The 15,927-nt window shown below is 39.9% G+C and overlaps 1 protein-coding gene across 3 annotated transcripts in view; it reads right to left on the bottom strand.

Annotated features, from left to right (window-relative positions):
- VWA8 (von Willebrand factor A domain containing 8) overlaps positions 1–15,927 on the bottom strand; it is a 369,390-nt gene that overhangs the window by 228,588 nt on the left and 124,875 nt on the right. For all 3 annotated transcript variants that reach the window (XM_059995512.1, XM_059995513.1, XM_059995514.1), the window contains 2 exons: positions 4,325–4,493; positions 1,730–1,807 (listed from right to left, as the gene is read on the bottom strand). In XM_059995512.1, coding sequence (XP_059851495.1) covers positions 1,730–1,807; positions 4,325–4,493 — 247 coding nt within the window. The remainder of the gene's footprint in view (positions 1–1,729; positions 1,808–4,324; positions 4,494–15,927) is intronic.

Genomic DNA, 15,927 nt, shown 5'->3' with positions numbered 1-15,927 from the left:
GACCATGAAAAATTCCTATTTTAATCATGGAAAATGTATGACAAATGACTCCAACCAGAAGATTCTTATGACAAGAGTCCTATTAAACCATACAGTAACTTTCCAGGTTACAAAATTCTAACCTAATTCCAAACATGACACTGAATTCAGGCTTCACATTTCATTCCAGTGATCAGTAAGGACTTCTCATGAGTTTAAAAAATACCACATCAGGGCTTCCCTGGTGGCGCAGTGGTTGAGAGTCCGCCTGCCAATGCAGGGGACACGGGTTCGTGCCCCAGCCATGGCTGCTGAGCCTGCACGACCGGAGCCTGTGCTCCGCAACGGGAGAGGCCACAACGGTGAGAGGCCCGCATACCGCAAAAAAAAAAAAAAGAAAAAAAAATACCACATCAGTTGATAATACCAAAATGCTTTGCAATAACATCCAGGACTAAATCAGAAAGAAGTTTAGCCACTTATGTGTTGAGTAAAGGGTTTGCTATTTCTGTTCTCACATTATTACCAACTGAAAATTGAGAATGTACTTTTAATTTAAAAATCCTAATGTACTTAGCACTTATAATATCGAATTTCTAACTGCAGTTTTATCTTGCAAAAAAAGGGTGAGGATGTGAGCACATTCCCTTAGTTACCATGGTTATTCAGTTTAAGAGCACACCTCAAGGGTTTTTTTTTGGATTAACATGATTAACAATAGGAATTCAGCTTAAAAATAAGAAAGGTCTTTTCAAAAATTATTAAAAATAAATTTTCTATTTTTCCTCTTATTTCTTTTATGAAAATGTAATGTTCTCTGGGAGAGAAAACTCCAGGGAAATCTACTAATAAATTAATAACTAATTAATTAATTTATTCATGCACTCAGCAAACATTTGTTAATTTTCTAGTATGTGCCAGGCACCAGGATGGGAATTAGCTGGTGCAAGGACGCTCTGACCCTCCTTTGTCCCCCTGAAAGCAGGAAATGAATCTCCCATGAAACAGATACCCTCCCTGTACCAGGAGGGTAGAAAGCATCCTTATCACCAGAAATAGGAAATTTAGGACTGAGAAGGCTATATAAACAAATCTTGTTTCTTCTTCACTTAATTACTACCCCAAGCCCAAACTTCTTTGTGTTGTCAGTTCTTCAGAATTTTATTGTTTCTTTGACTAAAAGGTATAAAAGCTACCTGCTTTGGTCACTTTTTGAGTTTCAGATTTTTATGGGGCTTCTGCATGTACAAAATTAAATTTGTTGTTTTTCTCCTATTAAACTGTCTCATGTCAATTTAATTATTAGGCTAGCCAAAGGACCTAGAACAAAAGAAGGTAAAAGTTTCCTGCCCCTATAACATCCCAAAATGTAAATACAATCCGAAATAGAGAATCAGTGAGGAAGAAGTTAGAAACTGAAGATAAAGTTGTAGGCATTAACACAGAGGTGATACTTGAAGCCATAAGAATACATGAGATTGCTGGGCACAGGAGACAGAGAAGTAGACCCAAACCTCCTGGAATACCCAAGTACTCCCCTAAAGGTAAAAGTTGTTTTCTATGACACCAGCCATGAGGAGCTGGAAGAAATGTTAAAGTCATTGAAACAGTAAGATAGATACATAGGAGAAAGCATAGCATAAGGGATAAATATATCGGCTTAAAAAATAGATTTTAAAGCACTAAACTCTAAGAATATAAAGCAGCATGTCAACAACAGAAAAGCCTATGGAAAATAACCCAGACTTACTGTTGGATCCTGTGTCTCTCTGAGTTTGTGTGTAAATGATAACAATTTGTCCAAAGCTTCCTGAGGCATATTTGGGACCTATTTTATAAGAGAATTAAGGAAAGAAAGAATAAATTGGGATATACGATCAATCAACCAGAAATTATGGCTACTTATCAAACAATATTAGAATTATAATTTTTGAAATCTCTGATTATAGGTATCAAGTTTAACCTGTGGATAAATTTTCTTATTCATTTTCTCAGGAAACACATCTGCCTCTGCTTTCTCTTTAAGAATCATGTAAAAAAGATGTGGTACATATATACAATTGAATACTCCTCAGCCACAAAAAAGAATGAAATAATGCCGTTTGCAGCAACATAGATGCAACTAGAGATTACCATACTAAATGAAGTAAGTCAGAAAGAGAAAGACAAACACTGTATGAGATCACTTATATGTGGAATCTAAAATATGACACAAATGAACCTATCTATGAAACAGAAACGGAATCACAGACATAGAGAATAGACTTGCCAAAGGGGAGAAGGGTGGGAAAGGGATGGATTGGGAGTTTGGGATTAGCAGATGCAAACTGGCATATATAGAATGGATAAACAACAAGGTCCTTCTATATAGCACAGGGAACTATATTCAATATCCTGTGATAAACCATAATGAAAAAGAATGTGAAAAAGAATGTATATATATGTATAACTGAGTACCTTGCTGTACAGCAGTAATTAACACAATATTATAAATCAACTATACTTCAATTAAAAAAAGAATCAGGTAATCAAAACCAGGCCACTCTTCATTTACAATTCCATCACCAGGACAAAACTGAAAGGAGCCTCTAACCAATTAAAAACTGGCACAGAGTGTACCCATAAGAAACTTTTCATATATTATATTCTTTTTTGTTAGCTTCAACTCTAATTTAGGCACTTTTCTTACTGAAACCAAACTCCTTCATTTAGTAGTAATCTTATATCTATGTCTACTAAGAGATGTAAGGTATCCTTGTATAAAGGGCGGTTGCTCAAGCTGTCCATTTTTTCAAGGACTTTAAAACCACATACCTGGTGGGTGGGGAAAGGATGGATTGGGAGTTTGGGATTAGTAGATGCAAACTATTATACAGAAAATGGATAAACAACAAGGTCCTACTGTATAGCACAGGGAATTATATTCAATATCCTGTGATAAACCATAATGGAAAAGAATACGAAAAAGAATGTATATATATGCATTACTGAATCACTTTGCTGTACAGTAGAAATTAACACAACATTGTAAATCAACTATACTTCATTAAGATAAATAAATAAATAAAAACCAACCACATACCTGAGGGGCATGATCTATTTATCAATGAACGCTGAAGAACAGTTGCCCCAAAACATAAACTGATTGCTTTTAGGTACACCAATTTTAAACTAATTAAATATGTATTTGTATTGAATAATAAGAAATTTTTACATAAATAATAACAAGTTTAAAATTTTAATTTAAAAAGAGCAGGAGTTGTTACAACAATGACTGGTATCACGTGACTATTTCAGAAATAAACTGCTCAGAGTTTCTTTGGGCATTTAAGTAATTGGAACTTTTAAAATTTGAAGCTCTATTCAGTACATACTCATTTATTCTTTAAATCAATCCTGTGATGTAAGAAGTAGTATCATCCCCATCTTCAGATGAAGAGCCTACAGTTGAGTAATTTACCCACGATCTAGAAGCTCATCAGTAGTGGATTTGACATTTAAAGGGAAGCTATTTGACTTTAAAGCTTATGCCCTTATCCACAACCATGCTCATAAGACCTAAAATTAATTCATTCATTCTGGTATTTCAAAGGGGATGAGCGCATTTATGTAAAAAGTTAATTATTAGTGATCTAGAATAGTACTGTCCAATAGAAGTCTCTATGATGATGGCAATGTTCTTTATCTATGCTATCGGCCACTTGAAATAAGACTGAGAAACTGAATTTTTGAATTTGATTTAATGTGGCTAGTGCTACTACACTGAATAGTGCAGCTCTAGAACTCCAAACGTGCTAAACACAGTGCTTGGTTAAGGCAGACACTGCAATAATAGTTTACATAGACGACAAGCCACTAGACAACTAATCAGTTAAGTATAGGATACATTACAATCCCGAGGGAACCACTACTTAGTATTTTCTACAAAATCTAAGGAACTAAAATATATTTGGCCTCTCCTAATAGTAGGAACTTAAAATCACCTTCGGCTGAATATAAAAGGAAAAGGAATCCCCAAACTGCTTCCACATGAGGAAAACGGAGAGATAGCCTAACATTCATGGTTCTCAAAGTGTGGTCCCCAGACCAGCAGCTGTCAGCATCACCTTTAGAAGTGCAAATTCTCATGTTCCATCCCAGAACCACCGACTTGGCAATCTGTCATTTAACAAGCCCTCCAGATGAGTTTGAAAAATGTTGACATCTGAGAACCATTTTATGAGGAAATCTGGAAATTAACAGTGAGAAAAAGCCCAAAATATCCAACTCGTCTCAAGCAGGTGTCACAAAGTCCTTAAAAAGAGAACAGCTGAAGGCAACAGGCTAGAGCTGGCCTCACTCTTACCATTTCCTTAATCACTTGGATTTCTTCACTTTTGACAAGTGGTTTCATGTAATGGAAAAAGAACATGGTTAAGAATTCTGGTCCCAGCCACTGCTGTGCCGTGCTTCCAGTAACAGGGGGTTCTGCTAAGGCAATGATTCTGAAGGAGGGGTGGACAGGAAAAATCGATCTAAAAGGAAAAAAAAATTTTCAAAACATAAACTTTTATGTTAGAAATTAGGACATAGTAGCTAAAGCCTAGCCAATAATAAGGCTGTACTACAGTTAAAGCTATTATCCAAAGAACAAGCTTTGAAAAAACAAGTCAGGACACTCTAAAAACCTAAGATTAAAACAAAAGAAGAATCACCAACCATTAATATTTATGATGTACCACATCCACTGATGAAACTCCATCCCTGGTACAAAGCACCGTTTTGGATATGTTGTTATACTTACGATAAATTTTCTCCATAGTCCCTTGAAACATAACCCCAAACAGTCCATATTCATTTCATAGGTCCCCTGTGTTTAGTCAAAATCTCCTGTCTTCCAAGGAACCCACTCTATGTCAACCATAGAAATACCAAGAAGTATGATTCAGGATAAGAAGACTTTTTATAATATAGAAAATTTAAGGAGCATACGGGATTGGATTAAAATTAAACTTTGGATTGGCAATAAGAATACTTAGGTCTTAAAAAGGTAGAGAAAAGTGAACTTCTATATAACTCACTCGTTTGTCATTTTATAGGAAACAATATGATTTTTAAAGTAATATCTTTGATAAATCTCTGCTAGGGAATCTGAAGATGTAAATATTCTAGGACACACAGAGAAATAAAATAAGACTTCCCATGCTTTGTGAAATGACTTGAGTAGCTTTTGAAGAAGGAGCTAGAAATCCTTTATCATGATCTAATCATGAGTAATATCCTCAGTTCTTATCAATTTTCAAAATTGCAGGGCAAATAGACTTTTTGAGGGTTATATCATCCTTGCTGAGAAAGGAGAGGTGAAAGTCAAACACTTGCGAAGATCTTCAGAAAAACCAAAATAAAGGGACCTAAATGGCGTTTCTTCATTGCCATTAACTATCGTGGTAGAACTCAAGTTATGTGATTGCGCAGTGAAAATATCAGGAGATAGGACATGTGTAGAAAGAATCAAATAAATACTCTGAAGATTTCAGATAAGAAAAAGTCCTCCCAATAGAAAAGGTAGGTCCACTGAGTCCCTGACTGCATGATCTGTAATCTTAGGGGGTGACAGCATAATTTGTAAGTCAGGGAAAAGCAATTTTTAGAAATGGTCATATGAAAAGTCTGGGTGAATTCCTAAAAGCTACCAAATGCCATTTCATTTCTCTGGGTAGGAAAAAAAAAAAAAAGACTTCCCCAAGCATGGCACGGGGATGATCTGTTCAAAGGAGTTGTTCTAGGAAAAGAGGAAAGGATAATGACACAGATAATGCCTGAAAGTCCTGAGGATAACACGATCACTCATGATTGCTAGTAATTAGACAGTCACCTAACAGAACCTGGACAGAGAAAATTCTATGATCTGAAAGCTAAAAGGAAAGGTTATTCCATTTTCCACTTCTGCTAAGTGATTTGCTATAATCCAGAAAAGTCTGCTTCATGGCCCAGCAACAGATGTTGGATTCATCCTTGATCCTCCTGTCTCCTAGCCGGGACAAAAGAAGGTGGCAGAGACAGAGTCTGCTTATTTGTGCTTTGTTCAAAAGTAAAGCTGCAAATGTAATTTTTAACTCAAGACAGTGAGGGATACTAAATTAGGGAATAAACAAAGCCAAAATCCAATAAGCAAGCCAAAAGAGGAAGTCCAATTTACACCTTAAACCAATAGGTCAGGAAAAGGTACCATAGCTGAGCTGTAAATTCAGGCCTAGAAGAACAATTAACATGAAAGCAAGCTAGGTGGTTTTAACTAATATAGGGGGATGGTTATTGCTTATGACATGCATTGTCTGTGGCTTGCTTTCTGGTACTGACTCTAGGAGGGTACCCAAATGAGCTGGATAAAATTAAAGGGGAAAGGGGCTTCCCTGGTGGCGCAGTGGTTGAGTCCGCCTGCCGATGCAGGGGACACAGGTTCGTGCCCCGGTCCAGGAAGATCCCACATGCCGCAGAGCGGCTGGGCCTGTGAGCCACGGCCGCTGAGCCTGCGCGTCCGGAGCCTGTGCTCCGCAACGGGAGAGGCCACAACAGTGAGAGGCCCGCGTACCCCCAAAAAAAAAAAAAAAAAAATTAAAGGGGGCAGTTTGTTAGACAGCTGATGTTGACAGGCAGAGAAGTGTATGCTGACAATAAAAACAGCCATCAAAGTACTGAATAACAGGATGAGAAGGATCTTTTTGTTTGTTAGGATCGCCGCAAAGGCTTCCTTACATATAAATAGGTCATATGGAAAGTCATTTCCTAATGAAGCTAGGTTCTCCAAGCCTGAAAGTTAGAGAGCAGAGTACGCCTGAGGATCAGCCATGTACTTTCAGGTGATCTGACATATTGGTGGGTAACACAAAGGCTGAAGCAGTGGTAAATAACTGAGAATTAGGAAATAGGCACTATGAAAATTTAAAATCAAGGTTAACTTCAATTTTACTAGAATTTAACAACAAATAACAAATGAAACTAAAGATATGGATTAACTTCAGATAAACAGATATTATTTCATAAAGATTAAAAAATTTTAAAGCAAAAGATCTTTTACAAAGACTTAAAAAATTAAAATACTGCGGTCAATATGTTTGTTTGGGGGCATAGGTTTTTAGAGAGTAAAGTACTTTCCAATGCTTCTCAGCAACAAAAAGGAATGAATTACTGATATACATAACAACATGGAATATCTCAAAATAATTATGTTGAGTGAAAGAAGGCAGGTCCAAAAGAGTAATAAGTGTATGATTCCATTTATATAAATCTCTAGAAAATACAAGTTATATAGAATAACAGGAAGCAGATTCCTAGGGGTAGAAGAGGAGGGTGAGAAGGGGAGAGAGAGAGGGATTATAAAAGGGACCAAGGACACTTTGGGGATCGTAGATGTAGTCATTATATTGATTGTGGTGATGGTTTCATAGGTGTATAAAAAAGCCAAAAATTATCAAACTGTATACTTTAAATATGCAGTTTTTAATATGTCAATTATACCTCAACAGAGCTTTAATAAAACAAAAAATTCAATAAATTTCTATATTTTGAAGGAAATTATATACTACATTTTTGTCAAATGTGTTTATTAAGGAACTTCAAATAATAATATAGAAGGTTTTTATAAAGATATTAATCATGAACTGGAAGAGGATTTTGTAACTGGCCTTCCACACTATAATACTAATGTTCCAACTCAGAACCTGGAGGTTATGCAGTCCTGTACACAGTCCATATTTCTCCTTTTTTGCAATGTAGCAAACTGCATGGACACACCTAACACATCTTTATACCACACAGTGTCTAGTGTGATGAAAGACAGATGAGAGATAGATAGATGGATGGATAGATAGATAGATAAATGTATTGCTGCTGTTAATAACCACCACTGCAAGAAAATTTTTGAAGACCTTTGGTGGCAAGGACAAAACAAAGATAAGTGATAAGAACTGAGAATAATGGTTTCCCCTTCAAAAGCAGAGCAGCTAGTCTAAATCTGGTCTTGAATGAATTTTTGAGAGAAGGTTCATTCTTGTATCAAATATGTTATACATTTGTGTATAAAAAAGACATAAGCAATACACACAATAAGTAATGAGATCCTTCAAAGGCACAGAGCTTAGAACTTTCCCTTGACCGTAAAATGTTTAGCATTATTTTTCAAAATCAGAATTTGCATACAGCGCTTTGTTTTGAAATCAAACACAAAGACTTGGGCATAAAACCCTAGATCTACCTTGAATTTTGTTAAAAATTTATACAGCCTAATTTTCTAGCAAAGAGATCCTGAGGTTTCTGGGGGAGGTAGGAGAGTACCTACCTCGAATGCTTGAATCGTAACTATCTTCAAACATGAGTAAGAGTAAAAGGGTCCAGGGAATGTAACGGATTGAGGATTGTGCCCAATGTCCACTTACCGTTCACAACTGATTAATAAAAAAACTGGGAGATTATAAACTGTTTTCAATGTTTAATCACAATCAATAAAAATATTCAATAGAAATGCAAAAACATTAGAGCATATATAATTACAACTGAGACTAGGCCCCTAATCTTTATTTCTTCCGTGAGATAACCAGAGGCCTTACTTTTGGTAAAATAAACCATTAGCAATTCATAGAAACTCTCACCCCCCTCATCTAGGCTCTGACCAACAGCAGGAAGGGACACATTTAGCAGCCTATAGTATTGTACTCCCTCTTTCCCCAAAGAAGTTTTCTCATCAAAGTAAGTAGTTCTATTTCGGTCCTTATTTCCTGTGAGAAATGCAGGCATGGTGTCTGGTGTGCGTGGCCATCATGTTATTTCTAACGACCACGTCCACAGTATTCCTGGTGTCTTGCAGCAGAAGAAGGAAAGTCTCTAACATTTCTTAAGCTATTTCTTTTTTTTTTTAATTTTTATTTATTTATTTATTAATTTTGGTTGTGTTGGGTCTTCGTTTCTGTGCAAGGGCTTTCTCTAGTTGCGGCGAGCGGGGGCCACTCTTCATCGCCGGTGCGCGGGCCTCTCACTATCACGGCCTCTCCCGTTGTGGAGCACAGGCTCCAGATGCGCAGGCTCAGTAGCTGTGGCTCACGGGCCTAGTTGCTCCGCGGCATGTGATCTTCCCGGACCGAGGCACGAACCCGCGTCCCCTGCATCGGCAGGCGGACTCTCAACCACTGCGCCACCAGGGAAGCCCTTCTTAAGCTATTTCTAAGGGAATATTAGCTATGTCATTACCTGCAAAGAATACTAAGGAAACGATCAAGGTATATGATCTTGGTGAAGGGTTAGACCCCAATGAAGGTAAGCAAAGGAGTCAAATACAATTGTATAGAAACTGGGTTTCATACTATGAAGATGAAAGGCTTGGTAGCTCACTGCTAGTAGATGTTAATTATGAGACCCCATGTTATCAGATTTGTCATTAAAAGCCAAAGTATTACTAATTAGTAGGTTCATAAAAGGAAACATTGCTAGCTCAGAAAGTTATCTAAAACTGGATTAATAGAATTACTTTACCTTGAGTTTTCTAGAATTTATTCTAGGTTAAGATTTATTTATTTTTCAAAAACATTTACTAAGTGACCTACTACGTATCAGGTATTGTGACACTCGAAACAACGAGGTGAAGTATAGAGCAAAACAGAGTCTGGACAACATTAAAGTCCTAGGTTCCAGTTATTTCCTGAGGCCCAAGAGCATCCTTTCCCTTCCTTTGAACATGTGAGATACCCCCAAATTCCTTTTTGCAAGAATTTAAAGTTTTACTTTTGTTGCTCTTACTTGTAGCTACAGGATTCCTGCCAAACACAAATATGAAAATTGTTCCTATCTAAAAGCCAAAAGTCTCTAAATTTATCAAACTGGGTCTAGAGGCAAAGAAGCTTAATTCTGATTTCCTTTCATTCTACCTTTGATATTTTTTCTATCTCAAAATTCCCCACAAAGAAACAAAGCATTAATAGCTGAGTTTACTTAAAGATGAAGACAAATAATAATCACTTTGCTGAACTTCAGTTCTGTGCTTAGGTACAGAATAAAAGGATAGGAGACTTGGGTTATGAGTTTCTAATTTATACTTCAAATACTAATGCCAAGAGTGACATATTAGATATGGACATAATACAGGATCAACTCAGCTAGGTAATGGGTCATATAAGAACAACTCATGAAAAAAATTAATTTTCTCACAGGGTACAAATTTCCCAGTTTTTATGCTATGCTACGTCCTTTTAGTCAAGCTGCCTGCTCTCTACCCAAAGAACACAGCCTTGAAAGATATAGTCCAGTGGTTTAAAGGAAGAATGTAACCTTTTCAACCCTAAAAGAGCACATATTTATTCTCAGAAAGACAAAAATGGGCAACAAAATTAAAGCAAGGTTAACCAGGAAAAGGTAAAGAAATTTACTAACAATCCGCATCATTGGAATGAGGCAGATTCTGTCATATGACTGTGTAACAATAAAATAGAGAAAAACTGTTTACCATCATAAGAAAATAGTGTTTCTCAGGTTAAAAAAAGGGGGAGTGCTGATAAGGAAAGCAATTAGGCTTTCAACTGGGAGAGAGATTTCAGACAGAGAGGAGAATCCATTTTTAGACATCTCACCTCTGAAAAGTCAATAAAGTCCTGACAAATTGACAGAACGTAAGAGAAAAAAGAAGGTCAGTCCAGGAGGTTCAATATCTAACTGATGAAAATTGCAGAAAGAAAGACCAGAGGAAATGGAGGACTGGTAGTGGAGAGAGATCTAGGATGACATGTACGCTACACATATGGAGAGCAACAAATCCAGACTAGGGCTAGTGAGAACATACCATGGAGAAAGAAGAAATGGACGGAAGATGAAACTGATAGAATACCTGATGTGCCTGAATGTGCCGAGACGAGATTTAGACAACAGAGGAAGTGTCTGGGATGAAAAAGTGATACACAAAAAATAAGGTTGGGAAGAGGAGATCAAGGTGGCAGAGTAGGAGGAAGCTGAGCTCACCTCCCCCACAAACACGTCAAAAATACATCTACAGGGCTTCCCTGGTGGTGCAGTGGTTGAGAGTCCGCCTGCCGATGCAGGGGACATGGGTTCATGCCCCGGTCCGGGAAGATCCCACATGCTGCGGAACGGCTGGGCCCGTGAGCCATGGCCACTGAGCCTGCGCGTCCAGAGCCTGTGCTCCACAACGGGAGAGGCCACAATAGTGAGAGGCCCGCATACCGCAAAAAAAAAAAAAAAAAAAAAAAAAAAAATCTACTGGTGGAGCAATTCTCACTGAAAACAAACTGGAGACAGGCAGAAAGACTCTTGTACCCCCAAGGGAAAGATGCACACAGAGTTGGGTAGGAAGGGAAGAGAAGCGATCAGCTTGGGACCTATGCCCCTGAGAGGGGACACAGAGAGGAGGGGGATAACACAGGCTCAGAGATCCTCCCTGGGGAGTGAGCAGTTCAAAACATGTATTAGGCACCTCAGTCCTGGGGTCTGACTCTGGGAAGACAAGTCCGCCTAGCTGGCTTGCAAACCAGTGGGACTTACAGGAGGGCTCTAAGAAACCTAGACCAGCTTGTGAAGAAGGCAAACTCATGTGCTGACTCCCGGAAGCAAGGTGGAGGAAGCAGATTGAAACTGCCTGGGGTTCTAGTTGGCTTCCAGAGACCAGCCCAGAGCCCAGCCCAGCCAGCACTAGGCACCCACTCCAGTCCCTCTAGCTCTAGCTCCACACTAGGGAGAAGCCTGCCTTTGCAGAGCAGAGTGCTTAGCTGCGGGGGATGGAGCTGGCTCAGATCCAGTGCAACATCTGAATGGGGTGAGGGTGGCCGTTACTGGTGTTCGTGGAGGTGCCACATCAGGAGCAGTCTAAAGACCTGACTGGTGGGCTGGGACCTCCCCAGCCCATGTCCCAGCCCACGCCAAGGGTATGCTCTGGCCCCTCTTGCTCCGGCGCTGCTCCTCTCTAGGGCAAAGATGCTGTTGCTGGGAGTGGGGGAGGGAGTACACTTAGAGGGAATGGAACGAGCTCAGACCAGACCCTCAGGGCTTCTGCTCCAGCACGTTGGGACCCAACCCTGACTCCAGTAGGGCGATGACAGTCACATAGAACAGGAGAAGTCCTGGGCCACACCTGGCTCCAGCTCTAGCCCCTCCATCTCCAGCCCCATCACCTGAAAAGGTGATGGCTGCCAGCACACGCTAGGAGAAGATGTGACCCACGCTCACTTCCTATTCACCTCTCCCACCAAATCCACTGGGAACTGCATAGGGATGCTCCCACACAAGGGCACCCCTTCAAGAATGGGATAGGTAACTGTTTTACCTAATTTCATAGTGACAGAGAAAGTTAAGTAAAATGAGAAGACAGAGTAATTTGTATCAAATGAAAGAATAAGGAAAAAAACCTGAAAAAACAACTAATGAACTAGAAATTTAAAATTTACCATATAAAGAGTTCAAAGCATTAGCAATAAGAATGTTAACTGAACTAAGCAAAAGAATAGATGAACACAGTAATGATTTTAGTAAGGAATTGGAAAATATAAAAAAGAACCAATCAGAGCTGAAGAATGCAATAGCTGAAATGAAAAATACACTAGAAGGAATTAATGGCAGACTATGTGATACAGAAGAATGCATAAGTGATCTTAAAGACAGAATAACAGAAATCACCCAATCAGAGAAACAAAAATTTTTAAAAATTTAAATAAGAATAATTTAAGGGACCTCTTGGACAACATGAAGTATACTAATATTCATATTATGGGCAACCCAGAAGAAGAAGGGAGAGAAAAGGGTGAAAAATGTATTTGATAAAATTATGGCTGAAAAATTCCTGAACCTGAAGAAGGAAACAGACATCCAGGTATAGGAAGCCTAGAGAGTCCCAAACAAGATGAACCCCAAAAGACTCACATCCAGACATATCATAATTAAAATTCCAAAAGTTAAAGACAGAATTCTAAACTCAGCAAGAGAAAAAGAGTCACATATAAGGGAACCCCCCTACGGCTATCACGAGATTTTTCTGTAGAAACTTTGCAGACAAGAAGGGAGTGGCAGGAGAGACCTTCAAGATGGCAGAGGAGTAAGACTTGGAGATCATCTTCCTCCCCACAATTACATCAGAAATACAGCTACATGTGGAACAACTCCTACAGAACACCTACTGAACGCTGGCAGAAGACCTCAGACCTCCCAAAAGGCAAGAAACTCTCCCATGTACCTGTGTAGGGCAAAAGAAAAACAAAAAAGAGAGAGAGACAAAAGAATAGGGACAGGACCTGCACCTCTGGGAGGGAGCTGTGAAGGAGGAAAGGTTTCTACACACTAGGAAGCCCCTTCACTGGCGGAGACGGAGGGGTGGCGGGGGGGAAGCTTCGGAGCCACGGAGGAGAGCACAGCAACAGGGGTGCAGAGGGCAAAACGGAGAGATTCCCGCAGAGAGGATCGGTGGCGACCAGCACTCACCAGCCCAAGAGGTTTCTCTGCTCACCCGCCGGGACAGGAAGGGGCTGGGAGCTGAGGCTCGGGCTTCGGAAGTCAGATCCCAGGAAGAGGACTGGGGTTGGCTGCGTGAACACAGCCTGAAGGGAGCTAGTGCACCACAGCTAGCCGGAAGGGAGTCTGGGAAAAAGTCTGGAACTGCCTAAGAGGCAAGAGACCACTGTTTCAGGGTGCGTGAGAAGAGGGGATTCAGAGCACCTAATAAACGAGCTCCAGAGATGGGCGCAAGCCACGGCTATCAACGTAGACACCAGAGACAGGCATGAGATGCTAATGCTGCTGCTGCAGCCACCAAGAATCCTGTGTGCAAGCACAGGTCACTGTCCACACCTCAGCACGTGGGAGCCTGTGCAGCCCACCACTGCCAGGGTCCCGTGATCCAGGAACAACTTCCCCAGGAGAACGCACGGCGCCTCAGGCTGGTGCAATGTCAAGCCGGCCTCTGCCGCCGCAGGCTCGCCCTGCGCGCTATACCCCTACCTCCCCAAGGCCTGAGTGAGCCAGAGAACCCTAATCAGCTACTCCTTTAACCCTGTCTGTCTGGGTGGAAACCTCAACATAATGAAGGCGATACATGACAATCCCACAGCCAACATCATTCTCAATGGTGAAAAACTGAAACCATTTCCTCTAAGATCAGGAAGAAGACAAGGTTGTCTACTCTCACCACTATCATTCAACATAGTTTTGGAAATTATAGCAACAGCAATCAGAGAAGGAAAAGAAATAAAAAGAATCCAAATCAGCAAACAAGAAGTAAAGCTGTCACTGTTTACAGACGACATGATACTATACATAGGGAATCCTAAAGATGCTACCAGAAAACTACAGCTAATCAATGAATTTGGTAAAGTAGCAGGATACAAAATTAATGCACAGAAATGTCTTGCATTACAATACACTAGTGATGATAAATCTGAAAGAGAAATTAAGGAAACAATCCCATTCACCATTGCAACAAAAAGAATAAAATACCTAGGAATAAACTTACCTATTGAGACAAAACACCCATACTCAGAAAACTATCACACTGATGAAAGAAATCAAAGATGACACAAACAGATGAAGAGATATACCATTTTCTTGGATTGGAAGAATCAACATTGTGAAAATGACTATACTACCCAATGCAATCTACAGATTCAATGCAATCCCTATCAAACTACCAGTGGCATTTTTCAGAGAACTAAAACAATAAATTTGACAACTTGTATGGAAACACAAAAGACCCCAAATAGCCAAAGAAATCTTGAAAAAGAAAAATGCAGCTGGAGGAATCAGGCTCCTGGACTTCAGACTATACTACAAAGCTACAGTAATCAAGACGGAATGGTACCAGCACAAAAACAGAAATATAGGTCAATGGAACAGGATAGAAAGCCCAGAGATAAACCCACGCACATATGGTCACCTTATCTTTGATAGAGGAGGAAAGAATATACAGTGGAGAAAAGACAGCCTCTTCAATAAGTGCTGCTGGGAAAACTGGACAGCTACATGTAAAAGAATGAAATTAGAACACTCCCTAACACCATACACAAAAATAAACTCAAAATGGATTAAACACCTAAATGTAAGGCCAGACACTATTAACCTTGTAGAGGAAAACATAGGCAGAACACTCTATGACATAAATCACAGCAAGATCCTTTTTGACCCACCTCCTAGAGAAATGGAAACTAAAAACAAAAATAAACAAATGGGACCTAATGAAACATAACAGCTTTTTCACAGCAAAGGAAACTATAACCAAGAAGAAAAGACAATCCTCAGAATGGCAGAAAATACTTGCAAATGAAGCAACTGAAAAAGGATTAATCTCCAAAATTTACAAGCAGCTCACGCAGCTCAATATCAAAAAACAAACAACCCAATCCAAAAATGGGCAGAAGACCTAAAAAGACATTTCTCCAAAGAAGATATAGATTGCCAGGAACACAGGAAAGGATGCTCAACATCACTATCATTAGAGAAATGCAAATCAAAACTACAGTGAGGGGTTTCCCTGGTGGCACAGTGGTTGGGAGTCTGCCTGCTGATGCAGGGGACAGGGGTTCGTGCCCCGGTCCGGGAGGATCCCGCATGCCGCGGAGCGGCTGTGCCCGTGAGCCATGGCCGCTGGGCCTGCGCGTCTGGAGCCTGTTGCTCCGCAGCGGGAGAGGCCACAGCAGTGGGAGGCCCACGTACTGCAAAAACAACAACAACAACAAAAACTACAGTGAGGTATCACTTCACACCAGTCAGAATGGCCATCATCAAAAAAATCTACAAACAATAAATGCTGGAGAGGGAGGGTGTGGATAAAAGGGAACCCTCTTGCACTGTTGGTGGGAACAAAAATTGATACAGCTACTATGGAGAACAGTATGGAGGTTCCTTAAAAAACTAAAAATAGGACTACTGTATGTCCCAGCAATCCCACTACTGGGCATATACCCTGAGAAAACCATATTTCAAAAAGAGTCA

This window comes from Delphinus delphis, chromosome 18 (genome assembly GCF_949987515.2).
Source record: "Delphinus delphis chromosome 18, mDelDel1.2, whole genome shotgun sequence".
Classification (NCBI taxonomy): Eukaryota; Metazoa; Chordata; class Mammalia; order Artiodactyla; family Delphinidae; genus Delphinus; species Delphinus delphis.
The sequence above is the reverse complement of the archived record's forward strand: the minus strand, read 5'-3'. Positions and strand labels throughout refer to the sequence as shown.